The sequence below is a fragment of the Xenopus tropicalis genome, chromosome 8 (assembly GCF_000004195.4).
Source record: "Xenopus tropicalis strain Nigerian chromosome 8, UCB_Xtro_10.0, whole genome shotgun sequence".
NCBI lineage: Eukaryota > Metazoa > Chordata > Amphibia > Anura > Pipidae > Xenopus > Xenopus tropicalis.
Window position 1 is genome coordinate 98,541,558 of NC_030684.2, and position 18,517 is coordinate 98,560,074.

Consider the following 18,517-nt stretch of genomic DNA (forward strand, 5'->3'; position numbering starts at 1 on the left):
AAAGCATGAATTGATATAAAGAATAAGGTTTTATACTGTGTTTTAAAGGAGAAAGAAAGGTAAAAACGAAGTAAGCTTTATCAGAAAAGTCTATGTAAATACAGCCATAAGCACTCACAGAAACGCTGCACTGAGTTCTCTGTCAAAAGAATTGTTGTCTGTTTTCGTCTGCCAGAGACACGCAGCTCTCTCCTCTCTCCCTTCTTCTGCTTCCCCCTCCCTCAAGAATGCTAAGAACTCACTTCCCCCCCTTAGGAATGTGGATCTGAACCAATCGGCAGGAAGCTTCCTCATAGTCTTACAAACTGAGCATGTACACTGGTCTAGGTCTCGGTGCAGGAGTGAGGCATTATGGGAACTTTCTTTATAGAGCTCAGTGTTTTTTCTTCCTGTTTGGCTTCTGATCATCTGAACAGGTGAAATATGGGGAGACTTAAGGGCACTATTGAAAGAACTGAAGGTTTGCCTGCAGCTTGAGATTAACTCTTTATTAGCCTTTCCTTCTCCTTTAAGATCATTTTTAATAATGATTTTACATCAATTTTAGTTTAGTTGGACTGATCAGAAAGCTATGCAGTCTGTTATTTTCCTCACTTTTCAATTCATAAAAATGTTAACATGCACAAATGTTACAGCAATTTTTTTCCAGAACCTACCCTTAAAATCTTATAAGACTGCATTTATTTTTTTGTTTTATGTGTAACTAAGAAGTCATATCTCGCAGGCACTAGACAATGCCCACAAACAGAGGGTTGCAGAAGTATTAAATGACCCAGAAAGCATTGAGAAAAGGAGAAGCCGAGAAAGCCTGGATGTGGTAAAGTACGAGAGCGGTCCTGATGGAGGGGAGGAAGTGAGTATGAGCGTAGAATGGAATGGGGTAAGTGCAGTACACAGTCTGGGTAACCAGTTGATTTTGTTTTGTAAAAAATCATAAGATGTATTATTAACATGCTCTGCATGCTGGTTTAATTAATATAAATCAACAATTCCTCTGAATCTGAAATTCAATTCCTTCCTGTTAATAATTATCTGGTCTGTACTCTTGGTGTTTAACGGTGCTGATTGATTGGACTATGTGTAATTTTCACAGTGTTTCCCAGAGCTGGAGTTGGCAACTTGTCTCTCTGGCATTGGAGCATACATCTCATCTAGTGTCTTGTGGTTTCCTGGAGTTGGGGTCAATTTCTGCACAGATTTTGTCAGGGCAAGAGCAGGCATTTTTAAAGTACTCAAGCCATTACAGAATAAATTTTCAGTTGGAGTTGGGGTTCTAAACTAATTTTTTAGCTAGAACGAACCCTTAAAAAGACACTTTTTTGTTTGTTTTTTAACCCATTATAACATTTTAAGTTACATGTCTGAGTTTGTTTTGCATTTGTGTATTATATTTATAAAGAAATCCATGATCTTAATGATTTGTCTTGCATTTGATAGTGGTGTGTGCAAGGTTGGCTAACATTTCTGAAACCATTAATACTGTGTTTGTGCAGAAATGCCCCAACTTATAGGATACTGACACATTAATACTGTAGGACATCCACGGGCCTAGTTTGGAGTTAATAATGTCACTAGTCACTTTATAAGCTGCCTTGCACAAGGGTCTAATGAATTTGAGTTTTAATACCAATAAAATCTTCAAGTTTGATTAAAGTAGTTTATTTCATGCACCAGTCACTTTTTCTTAAACTAATTATATCATTGATTAGATCCGTGGGGGTTTATTTTACTCTTTCTCTTGATTTTTAACACTTTGCCATATTGTACTTTTTGCAAGCAATGCTTAACTAACGTGTAATGTTTAATCTAAAGTGTTTTGCTAACCAGTATTTAAAGGGAAAGGTATTATGATTTTTGTGATGCACATTTACATTTTTGGTCTGACAGCCTTTGTAATTTTAACTATCCTAAATTAAGATTACGTGAATTCTCGAGATTTGCATTGCAACAACCAAACATAGCTGTTAAGTCAGCATGTGCTTTTGCCTTTGTCTTAATTATTACACTGAGTATTACAACTGAAGTAGGTATCACATTGCACAAGCAGTAGACTCATGTGATATAACCTTTTAAAATGGTTCAATATTTTGCTGACACTTGATTCCCTTTAAATACTTGGTTCAGAGTAAATGATGGGTAAACCTTTAGTATTGTAGTAGCTTTATGTTTTGCAGGGACAGTCAATCAGCACCTGTTATTCCTTCATGCAGTTTCTATATCTTAATAATGGAAAGCATGGGAATCCTAATACTCTTCTGATTTTTAAACTGTGTACTGTACTCTTCCCTTCTGCTGCACTTTGCATGTCCTGATATTAAATTGTTTGTTGTTGTGCGTATTAAAACCGTGGATCTGATTATTAATATGGTATAATCCCAAGGGTATCACAGAGGTCAGCAGACCTTTTTGCTATCCATGGACTTATACTGCCATAATGACAGTATTTCTGGGTCCAGGACTATTAGATTTGATTTAGGGAATTTATTTATTACACTTGTCAGTTCCATCATTGCAAAACAAAGTTAGAATTCAAATATACTATTATGTTCACCCCAAATCCCTTTTAATTTTATTTCCATGTGACAGATCATCATTTTCACTTTACTTTATCTGTTAAATATCTTGCTCTATGGTTTTCTTCATCATAAAACAGCATGCTTTTTTGCATGGGTCTTGTTATTATCATTTTACTTGCACACTGACTATTTTAGTAGGGACAATAATGCAAAAACTCCAGATACTTCCTTTGCTCAGTATAGTTGAAAAAGTGGAGGTGGAATAAGTAATGGAAATAAGGTGTTGCCTAGATTAGTATAAATAAGGATGTGAAATTGGAGATATGGTATTGCCCAGTAAATCTATTTAATTGTTCCAGCATTTTATCATATTTAGTCTCATCGTGAGGACTGTTCGGTTGGTGATCCCAGATAGAACTTTCTTTTAAGAAAGGGAAAGTAATAGTTCAGTTACTCTCCATTAATGAATAAACTATATTGATAATTCTTTCTGCCCAGAATTATGTTATTTCATGAAAATAACTGCAAAGATCAAATTTGTTGAAATAAAATGCTATAATTAGGTGTGTTTGACTAGAGCAGCTTTGGGCTTTGACTTGTGGTACCAACACAGCGGTGCTGTATATCCTTTTTGGAAGGTACAATTTTGAAAGCTAGTAAGCAAAGGTATGGTAGAAATGGCATGTAGAAATTAAGTATCAGCAGTTTGGAGAACAGGATTTGAAAGAATCTCTGTTGCAGTGAAGTGATGCCAGTCTTACACACAAATGCCTATTATGTGATGTGTTATTGGCGAAAAACTCATCAGGTGCTCCTGAAGAGTCAGGTTGTGATCTGTTGACTGAGATCTTCATTAAGGAGTGGTTTGCCTTCAAGTTATCTTTTAGTATGTTATAGACTGTCCAATTCTTAGAAACTTTGCAATTGGTCTTTATTATTTACTATAGTGTTTTTATTATTTGCTTTTCTTTTCTGCCTCTTTCTTTCAGATAGGGGGTCACTGCACCCTGGCACACACAAACTATTGCTCTCTGAGGCTACAATTTTATTGTTATTGTTACTTTTTATTGCTTATCCTTCTATGCAGTATTTCACCTTTTATATTCCAGCCTTTCATTCAAATCACTGCCTGGTTGCTGGGGTAAATAAGACCATAGCAATCAGAAAGCTGCTGAAATACTAAACTGGAAAGCTGTGAACAAAAAGCTGAAAAACCACAAAAAGTAAAAAATGAAAATTGATTGCAGTTTGTCTCAGAATATCACTGGTTGCATCATACTTAAAGTTAATTTGAAGATGAACCACCCCTTTAAGTCAATTAGTGATACTATGTGTCTGTTGGATGGGGGCCTTGTCATGCTGCGACATTCTGCCTCCGTCAGCATTAAATACCATAGAATGAAAGTATGAACCTAGTTTTTGAGAGCTGTGACAAACATTCTGCATCTGTCTGTACAACTGGTTTCATACATGGCAGCCAGTGCAAGGTTATTATTATTATGTCATGGCATCGGCACAAGTTTCTATGGCATAATTATCAGTCCTGGGGGATACGGTTGTGCTGGCTCCCATGTACAATCATGAATTGCTTGCAGTGTTAGCTTTTGGTCATCTAATCCACTCTGGCAGCACCAATATATAACACTAGAGAGATTAGTCTGTACATGTACTGTGTATTTATTTTATGCTTTTGCTTGTAGAGAGCAGAACAGTCAATTATAGATCCTTATACAAAATGGTACTCTATGCCATGTTAAAAGCAGTATTGCATGTGGCTTTATGGACATTGCGTACATTTTTTCTGAGAATAGTATTGTTTTTCATTCAAACAATGCAAGTAAACAGTATATTTCTAAAGTGGGTCACTGGGAAACTGGGCCTGCTAATTCAGTAGTACAGGACCATTCCATTAATAGGGTTACCTTATGTTACACTAATGGCAATGGCAAGGGGGCAGCTCTGCAAACTTGTATTTATGTCCTGTCGTCTTTATACATCATGATAGTATGCAAAGGATTTGGGTTACATTTTTACTGATGGTTTATTATTTATCTTATTAGTGTTCATAGCAGGTTTTATTCAGGGATAATTTCTGTTATTATCTTGTTACTGTCTGTTTTCATCTTATTGAAAGGAAGTGCATGCCATCTTTATTACCACTGTAGCTGTCCTTTTTTAGTGCTTGCTTTTGTTACACCTGTGCCACTTGTAACAGCAGAAACAAAATCACTTCCATGACTCAATTGAATATTAGATTATACCAAATGAACACTGCCAGAAAAAATGATAACAAGTATAGGTTAGAATCCCTGGTATTGGCGGGTACATTTTGCTATTTGCTCTTTAAAATAGCGGAGCACTGAGCTGTTTTGCAGAAAGCTATAAATCTCTCATATATATGCAGAAATAAAATGCCTACTGGGTTTCCCCTTTCTGCAGTTGGCAACTATTGCCCCTCAAGTTCTTACTGGAAAGTGCCACCAATCCAATGCCTGTTTACTGCTTTGATAAAGCTGTTACAAGTGGCTTCTATGGTCTGTATTTGTATCTGTTCTTTAGTCTGGCCAATGTCCAACACCCACATTCAAAATTTTCTCTTTTTTTTTTTCTTTTCGGTAGCTTGGTGAGTTTAAATTAGATATAGCCTAATAAAAAGTAGTCCTGTCTGTGTTTTTTCTGATTCATGTTGGGACAGAAGTTAAAGCAATTCACTGTTAATGGTGTTCTCTGGATTTGTCCTTCCCCAGCTGACAAAAGAAGGACCTAGAAGTACTGTAGATCAAAGCTGATTTACGCTAAGAACTGTTGATTGTTGATCCAACAGTTTCATGGAGATTTCTCTTTCTCTCCCTCTCTCCATTTCTGTCTGACAGGCCTAGATGCCTTGTGTGATTCTAATTCTGTATCCTGCATGACGGGTGTACACCATCTTCAAGCTTTAACCTCTTTCTCCAGTACTGACTGCTGTGCCCTAGCTATTCTACCTTAGGATTTTTGCTCAAGCTGCCATGCACTTCCTTGTAAATTGCCCATTTCTGCAGTAAAGCCAACTCTGACTTTTTCTTAATCCTGTACATCTGTAGCTTTGCCAGGCTTGAATCTAGCTGTAAGGAACTGTCATTTGGTTTTAACGCAATGTGTTATTATAATGTATTATGTCATAAAATTGTAGGAAAGCATCTCTAAGCTGTTTGCTCTCTTAGGAAGGTAAATAAATACTCTGAGGTCCATAACGGCATGGTTAGGACCACTCTATAGAACTCTCAGCTGTAGAATAAAGGCATGCGCTGCAGCGTGTGAAATCTGATGGAGACCCATATTACGGTTACCAGCAGTTTGGCTTATGGGTCACAACAATTTAATTCGTAATAGAAAATGAGCTCTTTCAGTCTTAGTGTGACGTTTTTCCAGTTGTGCTTCTTCTACTAACCTTTCTGTGCTATTGTGTATATGTCTTTCTAACTTCTAATAAACTCTCTGAAACCGATGATGGCTTATAAGTGTGTCTTTTATCTGCTGGGTGATAATTCTTACAATAACTTTACTTTCTGAAGCCCTTTTTTCAATTACAAGACAAAAAAAAAAATCACAAATATATCAAACTTCTTTCTGCATCTTTTCCATCCATATAATGACAATTTTATTAAATACAAATTCTTAGAAAGCATATTGTTATGTGCAGTGATTCTTTGGGTGATTATTTATTCATAACTAAAATTGGTTGTCTAGATCACAAATAGCTATGTGATAGTTAAATGGATCATGTGACGTTACTATTCCTAGACCTAGGGCATTTCATTTAAATAAATTCACCTCATTAAATAAATGAATCCTTGTGCTTAAATGCTCTGCCGAAAAGGATTTGTAGCCAAACGTTCATGCTTCGGTCATGAATGGGAATGAGATGCATACAGGCAGATTGTTGTTCTAAAAAGCAAAATGAGGAGCTGTATAAAGCCTGCAAGGTTTAGTGGGTATGCAGTACTGCTGGGGTAAGCATTTGCACTGCTCTTATTCAAAACCTTTTTTTTTTTTTTAAGAAACTACAGATACTGTTTTCAAACTTGGCTAGCAAAATTAAGGTTAAAAGAAATGTATTGATTCATCAGTTTTCTTTTCACCCCAGCCTCACATTCTCTTCATAGTCAATTCCCAACACTCACCCACTTAAAGAAATCTCTTCCAAAATTAGTTAAGTCTGCATATATTTGCAAGAATAACCGTTATGGTAGCCATACACTGGTCTATCCACTAAAGCAGGGGTTCCCACCCTTTCTTGCTCCTGAGCCACAATCAAATGCAAAAAGACTTGGGGAGCAACACAGGCATCATAAAAGTTCATGGAGGTGCCAAATAAGGGCTCAGAGTAGCTATTAGGCAGCCTCTATGCACCCTATCAGCTTACATGAGGCTTTATTTAGCAAAATTTGCCACCAAGTCAGGAATTCAAAAATAACTACCTGGTTTGGGGGCACTGAGAGCAACATCCAAGGGGTTGGTGAGCAACATTTTGTTCACAAGCCAATGGTTGGGGATCACTGCACTAAAGCATCCTACAAATTTGTGCATGGGTCAAACAGGCCAATGACACTGCTCACTGTTTGGGCTGAGAGTCTATATAGTCAGAACTGCCGTTTCTCTTCCTAGTCTCCCATTTAGCCAACATGGTGCATCAGCAGATGAATTTTTTAAACATGTCAGATCATCTGCTATCTGACAGCCAGCTTTTATGCAGTGTAGACCGGCCTTACCTGCCCAACATTAGCACTCAAACCCTTCCCAGGTGTTGCCTGGAAAGCTGGTGAGTTCTGAATGGACTTCTGAATGACTTTTTTGCTTGTCAACAGCTGTTGGTTTTTTTTCTACTAAAGTACATATGAAATACATGGCAAGCCTAATGTATATACCTTTTTCAATTGCCTTCAAATTTTCAAAGGTACAAGAAAAACATAAGTATATATGAATCACGGGTGCCTTTAAGCAGCACTCACCTTTCAGTTTATTCTGTGTACTTTCCCACTAACACACCCTTTTCTCATTACTTCCATTTGGCACCACTTGTACTGACACAACATACATTTGCCAGATATAATCGTTCTGGTCAAATTTTGTTTTGAGGGTTACATGGGATAGAAGGAAATCCTTTACCTGGAATGAGCACACTTTCAATGCCCTTCAAACCAGATATTGAGTCAGATTTGAGTGTACAGACTATTTCTGCACTATTTCTGCACCGACTTTACATGCTAGTCATGCAACTCATTACTTACATGTCACTTTTAATAAAGCTTAACCTTAAAGTGCAACTAAATCAGTCTTCTATTACTCAAAATGAATTGTTATTTACAAGGCCCCTTGTATTGTCTGATGTTTTTACCTTCTGTGTTACAAGCTTTTATAAGCATCCTTTATTTGTTTTATACAAAGGCAGTGCAAATGCATGGCATTTAATTTTATCCTTTTATTTTCAGGATGGCACTGGATCTCTAAAGCGCAGTGGTTCCTTTAGTAAACTTCGAGCTTCTATTAGACGAAGCAGTGAGAAACTGGTTAGAAAGCTAAAAGGAGGAAGTGCACGAGAGGGTGAACCAAAGAATCCTGGGTAATTATCAGTGCTTAGCTGGACCTATGTGCCAGCATGCACTATTTGTATCTTAATAATGTGACTGAGTAGGCTTCTGAGCAGCATATGTACAAAGTTGAAGACATAAAAGACTTAAATGTGCTGTATGTGAAAGAAATCCATTATAGAATTTAGAATTGCAAAGTACCTGAAGAAAACATGCGGTCAAATTTAACATATTGTTGTTACACTAAAAAGCATTTTTAAATGACAATGAGTGAAATACATTAAAATATCCGTACTGGTGACCTCTGAAGCAAAGTGATTGTTCCATAAAAATGGAAAGCTATGGTTTTCCTTCCTTTATAAATGTGATCACTGTGATCCAAGGTATTATACAATATGCAATTAACTATATGTTGGTTTTCTTGACAATGTTGCCAAGCAAGCGGATCTGAAGGTGTATGGCCACCTTTACTGGGTAAGGATAAAGTTGTGTGCGGAATAGGTCCTGCACAAAGTTAACTGGTTATATAGCTGGCAGTGCTTGTTAATGGACCAAAACCACACGGCGCTTTGCAAAAGTATTAAACATTTTTCAAGATGAACTTCTGAGAAGCATTCCATTGTAGTTTTCCATGTTTCCCAAATGTACTTGGCTTTGGCTGAGCAAAAAGACTGGTTATACTAGAAATGTGTTCATTCACAGTTGCCGATCTACAATTCTTGCAGAACTTGTTTGTAAATAAATTAACTTAAGCAGTTTAAATATGATTCATTTGTTTTTTTTATATTGCAATTGATTGTTTACTAAGCTCCATGTTATGCCTGTGACCTAAGCTTTAAGAATGCTGATTTATAGCCCTGTAAAATGTTCCTAATACATGTAACAGCCTAATGGACGTGTTGCTAACCAGTCTTTGTGTGCTTTCAATGCTCAGTTTCCTCCTGCATGGGCTTCCACTAATGCTAAGCGTTTTATCAGTGCTGTAGTCCTGCCATATTGGGTTCATATAAACCTAAGCAGTACTAAAAATATATAAATATACCACTTGCTCTGCTCCAAAATTGTAGTATTTGGATGTATAAATGTGGCTGATATGTTTTTACATAAAAGCCACGGCATAAAAGAAATCAGTTGTGGTGCTACACACATGGAAAATACCTGACTGAACTGCTCTTTTAAACCCAACAGCATTTGTACATTTAGATGGGGAGATAATGTAGTGTTTCTGACTGCCCCCCCCCCCCAGTGCTGAAGAAAAAATTTGCACCAGGCTGGGCTTCTGTCTATTTAAGTACAATGCTACAGCCTTGCCCTTTTTCACAGGGGACAGGGGTCCCTTGCACCTAAGAGAAGCTTGCCATAAATGTGATTGGCCAGATGAGCAATGTAGGAGCAATTGTAGGACATGGGCCAAATCAACATGCAGATGCAGTCCTCTATCCCATGGCAAAATCAAACCTGCCTGATCGATATCTGGGCCGCTCTTATCCAGATATTGGTTGGGCAGGCCTGTCAGATGGCACCATACATGGGCCAATAAGGTACCAAATCAGTCCGGAAGGACAGAGTCAGCAGCTTTAATTGTCCTGTGTATGGCTACCTTTAGACTTCTAGACTTGTGCATGCACAGTGTGGTACATTTTTATGGCTTTACTATACTGCAGGTGTGGTGCCAAGAGATTACAGGGAAAAATGTAGAAGATGGCAGTGGCCAGATATATAGAGTCTCAGCTGTTTTTTTTCCCAAAGACGAACACTTAGGCTGATGCCACACGTGGCGTTTTTCCGCTGCGTATTTTCTAATTCCCTCGGCAGCTGAAAAACACCTGATATCATCCATAGAAATAACTTGAAAAGACGCGAAGCAAACCACACAATGCGGAAATATGCTAGAAAACGCCATAGCACAGATTTTTCAAGCGTTGGCCGAAATACGCCAGTATTTGCACTATTAGCACCATGGGAAACGGGATTTGCTACGTCACCAGTACTAGGCTGAAAAACGCCATAGTCAGGGGCTGTGTGGGTTGTGCGGCAATTTTAGGCTGAGAAAAAACACAGCGGAAAAACGCCAGGTGTGGCATCAGCCTTAACCAGGGGAAAAACTTAGCAAATCTGTTCACTTGGGGATTCTTAACAAATTGGCACCCTCAGGCTTTCCTTGTTCTTTAACATCAGCTGCATATAAAAGACTAAAAAGGTTCTATAGCATTCTCTAACCATTATAGTTAGCAGCATAATATATAAATAATCTCAGGGCATCAACATCTAAATTTCAGAAAGTCAAGTTTCGGGTCCCTTTTAAGATTAAAAAAGCTGAAAAGGGACACTTTTGCCCACAAGCAGAGGCTTAACACTCTAATCAGACTTACTGTTGTGCTCTCACACTGTTAGAACAGTCTTGCTCAGAAACGTTCTATTCTGTTGACAGGTTTTATTTCAAATGAAACTAGTGTGGGCTATTTTGGTGAAACCAAAACTACTTAACATTTACATGTTCTGTTATTAAATGGTGAGATTGGCAAGACTTGTATAGTTTTTCCACAGGTCTCTCCACACTGTAGGGACAGTCATATATATAAATTACCAATGGATTGGTCTTATATCCCTTTGTTTAGTATAGGACAATATATACATATGCCCAGCTACTTCCTTTCATACATTTCCTACATTCCATACTTGCTTGAACATGAGATTGAGTGATGTACTAAGGCTTGCTATGCTGAGGTACATATTGTGTTACACTGTTAGTGTGCGGAACAGGGGCACCCATACAGTCAGTGACTGGTGTGCTGGAGCTCCAGTTTGCAGTATTACTCAGCACAACTATAAATTACACTGATTTTTCTCTTGGATTCCCTGACCTTCCTATTGTTCTATTATTCCTTTCTTACTTTGTCATTTAAGCTTTAAGTACCATACTGTGCACACTGCGGTACCGTCCATAGAAAGTTGTTTGAAAGCAGAGCAGGGCTTCAGGAGAAAAGGCGCTACACAGCATAGAGCTGTATTGTCATAGCTTTAAATATTTTATTGCAGTAATGCGATAGTATTCCCTGGTGCATAAGGTATAAAATCAACTTATTTGAGTGTATCCTTGCATATCTGTGTGTTCATAAGGCTGTTGATTCTTAATGGTTTATCCTTGCATGTTCACTGTCCTGGTTGCAGCATGAAGCGTGCCAGTTCTCTGAATGTTCTTAACACGGGTGGCAAGGCTGCCGAAGATCACATGCAAGTAAGAAGCCTGTAACCTGTTATCATGCCATGATGTAGACTTAGCATTTATCAGGCTGCTAGATATTCTTTTGCTAACATTTTGCAGAAAACGACACCATGGTTTTCCAGCCAGAATCAACATCAATTTCCTGGCTCTTGCCTAATAAATATAAATATATATATATATATATATAACACAGCTCTGTATTTATGTACCAAAAACACATGCTGTGTAAAGAGCTCCATAGTAAGTAGTAATGTGGGACTTTAATTCCTCGGATACACAGTAGCTGTAACAATCACTAAAGCCATGAAACAGAAATCAGTCCTGCATGTTAATTTCCAGCTTTCTGTTGTATAATTAGAACTGCCACTAGATGTACTCAATGCTAACTAATTTGCTGCACCCTACTAACACATTAATCATTCTTTGTACATTATTGTCTAACACGTATATGTGGGAGCTGCCACGTGTGTTTCGTACCCAACAACTATTTGTTGCTCATCTGACAGTAACCTACACGCAATACAAATGCCTTTGTGAGCTCAATAAAATCTAATCGAGCTGCGTTTAAAAAGGCTTGTGTGTTTGTTTTTGGCATTACTAGTCTATAAGATGCGGAAATGTGTAGCAAACCAGTATTTCATTCTACCATAGAGGTATTCATATCATGGCATATGGGTCTGTCATTCCCTTCCATCCAGATCAAAATGATCTTACTGAGAATCAGTAATGTATCTCTCGGTTACTATTTATTGCTAGACCAAGAACTGTAACACCCAGTATCCTCAGCCAAAGTCTTAGTCTGCTCCAAGAGCTCAGTTCCTGGTGCTGCACAGACATTTTTGTGGTAATCTGTTTTCTTTCCTCCCCTCTCTTTTGTACAGGAACGAAATAATTGTCTGACAGAGTCGAGAGGGCTGAGTGCTAGTCACACTGACTTGGCTTATTAAGGTTCATGCAGAGACGCTAGCTCAAATTCCCTTGACTGAAGACGCACTGAGACGCCCTAAGCTTTGCTTCCTCCTCATCCTCTAGTATAAGAAGCATATAAGGGATTTGATCATGGACTTTTTACTTTTATAAGAAGAAAAATCAAACGAGTGTAATTTTTTTTTAAGGAACAATTTATTTATAGGTGTGTATGTATGTAAATTGCTTTTTGGCATATTTTTAGGGCTATATCTTGAATAACTGGGCTACTGTTACAGAAGCTGAAGCATTCTTTCCATTCACATAAAACCTCCTCTAGCTATGTACCAGAAGAATGTATAAGGTCACTGTGTAAAAAAAGACATATATATATATATTTCCTCTTTCATATAGCTGGTAGAAATGCTAATAATTTAGCTTTGTAGATTTATTGTTATTAATGGGCCCAATACTAGGGGGACTTCAGGAAAGCCTGAAGTTGTGATGTGGTGCCTATTTTAAAAAGGTAAACTACAAAAAGGTAACCAACGCACCCTCAAATTTTAACTTAGCATTCTTGTACGAGTCAGTGTAAGTGATCCAGTTATAGGCTGTATGGCTACACATCATTTTATTTGCCACCGTCTTCTCAGGAGAAACTGATAATTTAAATGCCCTGAAAAAACGCCGGCTGTTTCCATGTGCCACGTGGCAGCAAGCATTGAGAGAGTAGTGTGAGAAAGTGGAGGTCCATGCTCTCTCACAATACTCACTCCCATGTGTCACTTGGTTCCCTTGCAGTAGAATTAGTAGGTATAGGCTATTTTTATCAGTTTTTCTGAGAAGCCCAAGGCAAAAATATTTTACTCAAATATTACATGTTGCTTAAATGCCAGCAATAGAAACTTTATATTTTGATTACAGTGTACCTTAAAATCACTTGCTGCTTTATGAATTCTTTCTGAAAAGAGAGCAGTGTTCCCATTAATGCAGTAGTAACGGTGTCCCAGTGGGATGGACTGCTGGTCTTAACAGTACTGTATATTTTTCCTATAGAGTCTCTGGGCATACGGTAGTGGTGTAAGCATGTGTGTTTGTATAAAATAGGTATGGGATCTATTATCCAGAAAGCAGTTAACTAAAAGGCTCTGCAAAACACCAGCAGCACTATTTCCCATAGAGTCCTATTTAATCAATCCTTAATTTTTGACTGATTATTCTCTCTGATATCAAGGCAGTACCTTGTACTTACTGGTAACTAAGCTAGTGTAAATCTTTGTTGACCACCAAAATATCAACAGATTACATTATTTTTAAGTAGGTTAAATGCTTTGATTCCAAACTGACGGGCTGGCTTCATTATGGGAGCTCAGAGGACGGGGCCATTTAGGTTGTGATTTGGGTAAAATGTCCATTTGACAAAATGCTTATAGCGGAAATTCATGTTTACTTTGAGGGAGATGTATAGGGTTTTGTCCCCTTCCCTTGGCGCAATAAATCATTGGGGAGACAAAACGCTAACTATCTGCCATTGTCCTAAAGATCAGCTGGTTAACAGCTAAGGGGACCCTGACCAAATGTTGCACCTCTAAATGGGACTTTAACCACTACCTCCACTGGCCACTACCTTACTCCATGGTTCTCCATGTAACGGAAAGACCCTTATCTAGAACACCCCAGATTGCAAGCATTTGGATACAAGATCCCATACCTGTAAATACAAACATAAGTTACAAAATAGAAAGTAGTTTGCCCCAGATTATAAATATTTTACATTGTACATATTAGTGTGTATTTTACTTAACTAAAATAAGGTTTTCTTTTTTTTTTTTGCGTAGAGATTTGTAGTAACCAGTAAAATGCCGGTCATATTTGCTTTGGTATATTTAATTCTTAATGGTTCTGACATCATGCAGCAATTTAAAGGTCAAGTTAAATTAAATGGACTTTTATAAAGATAATGGCATTTGGAAGGTTACAACAATAAGAAGATCCCACATAACAGAGTTTACGTTTTTCCAGTTAAGTGGCCCTTGGCAAGCCCCTAACTGCCCAGGGCTGTACCTGTTACAGATCTGTGTGTCATGTTTAGTTAGTATTCATGCTGCTAGCCTTGTTTGTTTAGCTAACCGTCTCAGTACTGCAGCTTCATAGCTGAGAGCATAGCTGCCCCTGGATAGAATGAATCCTGACCACAAACCATAGTTTTTACTCATCTCAAGGTTCACTTTACATAGACTGTTACAGGCAAAGGACGTAGAAATGTTTTAAAGAGCTAAAATAATGTTTGTAGGCATAATTCAGTTTTAGTACCTGGGGTACTTTATTTATGATTGTATAATTTTGTATTTTAATGCATAGTATGTATCTTAATCTTGGCTTTCTAAACAATGCCACTTTCCCTCCTATAGCAATACTGAGTACAGACATCTCTAGTTGTGTTGCTGTTTGCAGGACATGCCTGGTATCATGTAGTTACATTATAGGCCATGGTACTAGGAGACTGTGCTGCAAATATTGCATGTAAATAAACACGTAGAGCATAACAAGCTGGCATGGCATTGTTTGAGTCTTCACTGAAGTACAACAAAGCAATGCAGGATATAAACCCAAACATGCAAAAAGAATAAATAAGTAAATAAATAAGAACAAATTATTATGGGTAGATTTATGGGTGTTTGAACATAGTAATCATTAAAGGAGGACTGAAGCCTTAATGGAATAAGTCTAGAATTGTTGTATCTTCAGGGGCGTTCCTGCCATGAAGCGAGTTAAGAAACTTGCCTCAGCCGGCAGTGCCCCACAGGTTACCAGGGGAGGCAAAAGGCAGCTCCTGGTAACTTTAAAAGCTGAATTTCCATTTTTTAAACTGGAAATTCTGCTGTTAAAGTGCAGGGAGCACAAGTGCGCTCTCTGCAATAGCGATGTGCCCCCCCACCAAGGTTCCCCTCTAGCACTGAAAAGGTAAGCGCAGGGGTCCGAAGGGTAACAACATCCTGAAAGCTGCCTCAGGCAGCATTAGAGCTAGAAATGCCCCTTTGTATCTTATATACTGAACTTACAGTACCACAGAGGCTCAGCAGCTCTATAGCAGTAATAATTCAGGCCTTCAAAGTCATGCACAGGAACTCCCCCTCTGGGATCCCCCTCTAGGCCATCTTTTGATTGTCAGTGACGATGCACATGCTCAGTGTGCTGCTGTTCAGAAGCTAAGCTTAGGGGTCATCTAAAATCATCATAACAGCATAAAGTGTGGTTATAGAAACTTATGCCAGGGCTCATTATTAAGTATGTCATGTCTAATGCACATTTTACTGGGTTCACTGCTGCCAGGTAATGGCACTCTGAATGAATTACTAATTGGCCTTGTACTGGCAATTTTATATGGAACCTGTATATTTTAAGTGGTCTCTAAGCTCAGTAACTGACAGCAGCCCAGAACATTTACAGGGGGCAGCGGTAGATTTGCACTGCTACAGAAGCTGTTTGGCTTTACTTCTCCTTTAGGGATTCTGGGCAGTTTCAATTTGTTAATACTTTCCTGACATTAAAATATTTAACAAATTGACACATTTATTAAAGAAGGCCTCTGTGTCTGTTTAGCAGAAGCAAATCAACTGCTGAGTGTGGCACACAGTGCTAAACTGTAACACAATAGATTTGGAAAGTGACCATTAGTGCCGTGTGCTTCTATAGGCACTTTCCATATCAATAAAAAAAATCATTCTCTCATCACTTTGAATTGGTAGTAATGCAAAAAATTTACTTTTGAACAGCAATAACATTACCGCTATAATTGAGCCCTTTATTACCTGATTAAAGGGATCATGTTTACCTCACTTTGTAGGCTGACCTGTATGGAACCACTAAGTAATATTGGAGCAGGAGGGATTATGCTGGTTTAATAATACTACACTTGGTTATATATTACAAAAGGTTATATATTAAGAGTAGGCAATAGCGCAGCCTTCCTGGCTGTTCTACAAATAGTTTATATACAAGGCATTCATAGAGAGTCATGTAAATATTTGCACCTTAAAAGATGCATCCATGGCATATTTAACATTAGCTATGGAACATTCATAGGAACATTGGGAAACTAAAGACTAAAATAAATGCACAAATCTTATTGTTACAAAATCATTTTCCTGGATTCTAAAACCCCACTACCTCAGTCTTGGGCTTCTTCTTACCAATAGTTAAGACTTAACTGTGTTACTGTTCCTTTAAGCAGAATTTCATTATCAAGGTTACATGTAATGCTTACATATTGTTTGAAAAATACAAGTAAGATGTTCCCAAGAGGTCTAAGCAATTTTTTTGACCCACAAAGAGGCCAGTGGGTAATTTCTTATTATTTGTATTGTGCAAGTGCTGCTTTCCATCTGCAGATAATAATACTGGGTCATACAAATCATTTCTGTTACATTTCCCTTCAAAAGCCTTGACTCATAGCTGCTTTCCTTCACCCAAGCCATAGATACAGGGATGATCCCTGACAGCCATACATACAACCAAAATAAATATCAAACTCTTTCTTCCATTCACATACATTCTGAGCTCACAGCTGTAACTGTGACACCATGAGCTACACGGGCAAGATATGACAGGTTATTAACGTTCATGTCTAAAATTAAAAAAGAAAAAACTTTTAAGCCAAAGCCCCCACCCCCAGCCTGTTGTTGCATTGCAACTCTCAGTATCCTATTGACAGGCAAAGGCTGCAGATGGCATCCTAGGAGTCAAGAGCTGGTGATTGCTTATAACTGCTGAAGAAATGAATGAAAGTACTTCTGGCAAAGCTGCATGTTTTTATGATATTCAGAACAGAATACCCATCATTTGCTCATGTCCTTCCTTTGTGCAAAGCACGGTTAGCACTCAGTTTGTGCATCTGCTTACAGGAACAGTGTAAAGGTGGCCATACATGTTACAAACCACTTGTTTGGAAAGGTCGCCAAATGAGCACATCTTCTCCGGATATACACACCTAAGGTGGGCGATGTTGGGCTAATTCGATTGCTTAGCACTAGGGCCAAACAATGGAATTGTAACAGCGGGCATAGGCGCTGTCAGAGTGAGGATCACATTAACAGCCTGATGCAGCCCCATATCTGGTGAGAAATCAAGCCTGCTCGATCAAGATCTGGATAATGTTAGGACAGATGTTGTTCAGGTAGGCCTGTCAGGGATGCCCATACACCGCCAGATAAGATGGCAGTTCAGTCTGAAGGACCCAAATTGGCAGCTTAAATCTGCCCATGTATGTCAGCCTTAACCCATTTGTGAATTTGATTTAATGTCTATTTTCTCTAATCCCAGTTGCTGTGCATTGAAAGCTGGCCATACACACTAAGATCATTCATTTGGCGAGGTTGCCAAACGAGTGAATCTATCCCTGGGCGATACCAGGCTAATTAGATCATTTTGCCCTAGGACCAAACAATTGAATTACAACGGTGGGCATAGGAGCCATTGGACTGAGGACCACATCAATGAGCCAATGCAGTCCCCGATCAGACGGGAAAATCAAACCTGCTCAATTGACACCTGTCCGATTTTTAGCCAGATATTTATTGGGGTGGGCCATCGGGGCTCCCCATACAGGGGCAGATAAGCTGCCAAATCAGTTTAAAGGACTCACATTGGCAGCTGTAATCTGCCCGTGTATAGGGACCTTTATTCAGAAGGTGATGCTAATTAGTAAAACTCGTCACACCCTCGCTTGACATGAGTCAGCTGCCAGAAATGTGTGTGTTCCCATTCACATGACAAGGGTTACATAGTAACATTAAAGCACACAGCATCCCTTCTTGTAAATGGCACACTGGCTGCCTAAGCAAAAGTATGAAAGTAGAGCTGAATGTGCTCTAATTTAGACAACAGCTTCCCTAATAATGCGTAGGAAATAATCACAATGGTAATATTTTTGACAAGAGTGTAAGCCACTGGTTTAAATTAAAAAAAAAAAATGTAAAAAAAAGGAAAGACCAGTGTATTACAATGTCTGCTTATAAAGATGTTCTATTTTCCCTTTATTTCTGATCCTTGTAAATGCATAATGTGTTCTGCAGAAAAATAGTGGTAGACATGAAAGCATTTGCTGCTATGATATGCATAGATCAGTCTAGCTTCGTGTTGTTACCTTATTCTTGTAAATGAACATTAACAAACAAATGCACAATAAAGAACAAATCTAGTGATAAAGCAAATGTGTGGCGTGTTTGCATTAATAATTAGGATCTACTGTGTGCTTTAAAGTGGCAAATTGCACATTCAGTAGACTTCTGGGCCTGTTT

General features: G+C 38.3%; 1 protein-coding gene across 8 annotated transcripts in view; it reads left to right on the forward strand.

Annotated features, from left to right (window-relative positions):
• klc1 (kinesin light chain 1) overlaps positions 1 to 18,425 on the forward strand; it is a 46,878-nt gene extending 28,453 nt beyond the window's left edge. For 3 of the 8 annotated variants that reach the window (XM_012968484.3, XM_031890484.1, XM_012968485.3), the window contains exons 13-16: positions 725 to 880; positions 7,988 to 8,118; positions 11,258 to 11,324; positions 12,194 to 18,425. In XM_012968484.3, coding sequence (XP_012823938.1) covers positions 725 to 880; positions 7,988 to 8,118; positions 11,258 to 11,324; positions 12,194 to 12,259 — 420 coding nt within the window. In that variant the 3' untranslated portion in view covers positions 12,260 to 18,425. Of the gene's footprint in view, positions 1 to 724; positions 881 to 5,389; positions 6,004 to 7,987; positions 8,119 to 11,257; positions 11,325 to 12,193 lie in introns of those variants that run through there. The other 5 variants (XM_012968486.3, XM_012968487.3, XM_012968488.3 and 2 more) reach the window with 5 other exon arrangements.
• The last annotated feature ends 92 nt before the right edge of the window (positions 18,426 to 18,517 follow it).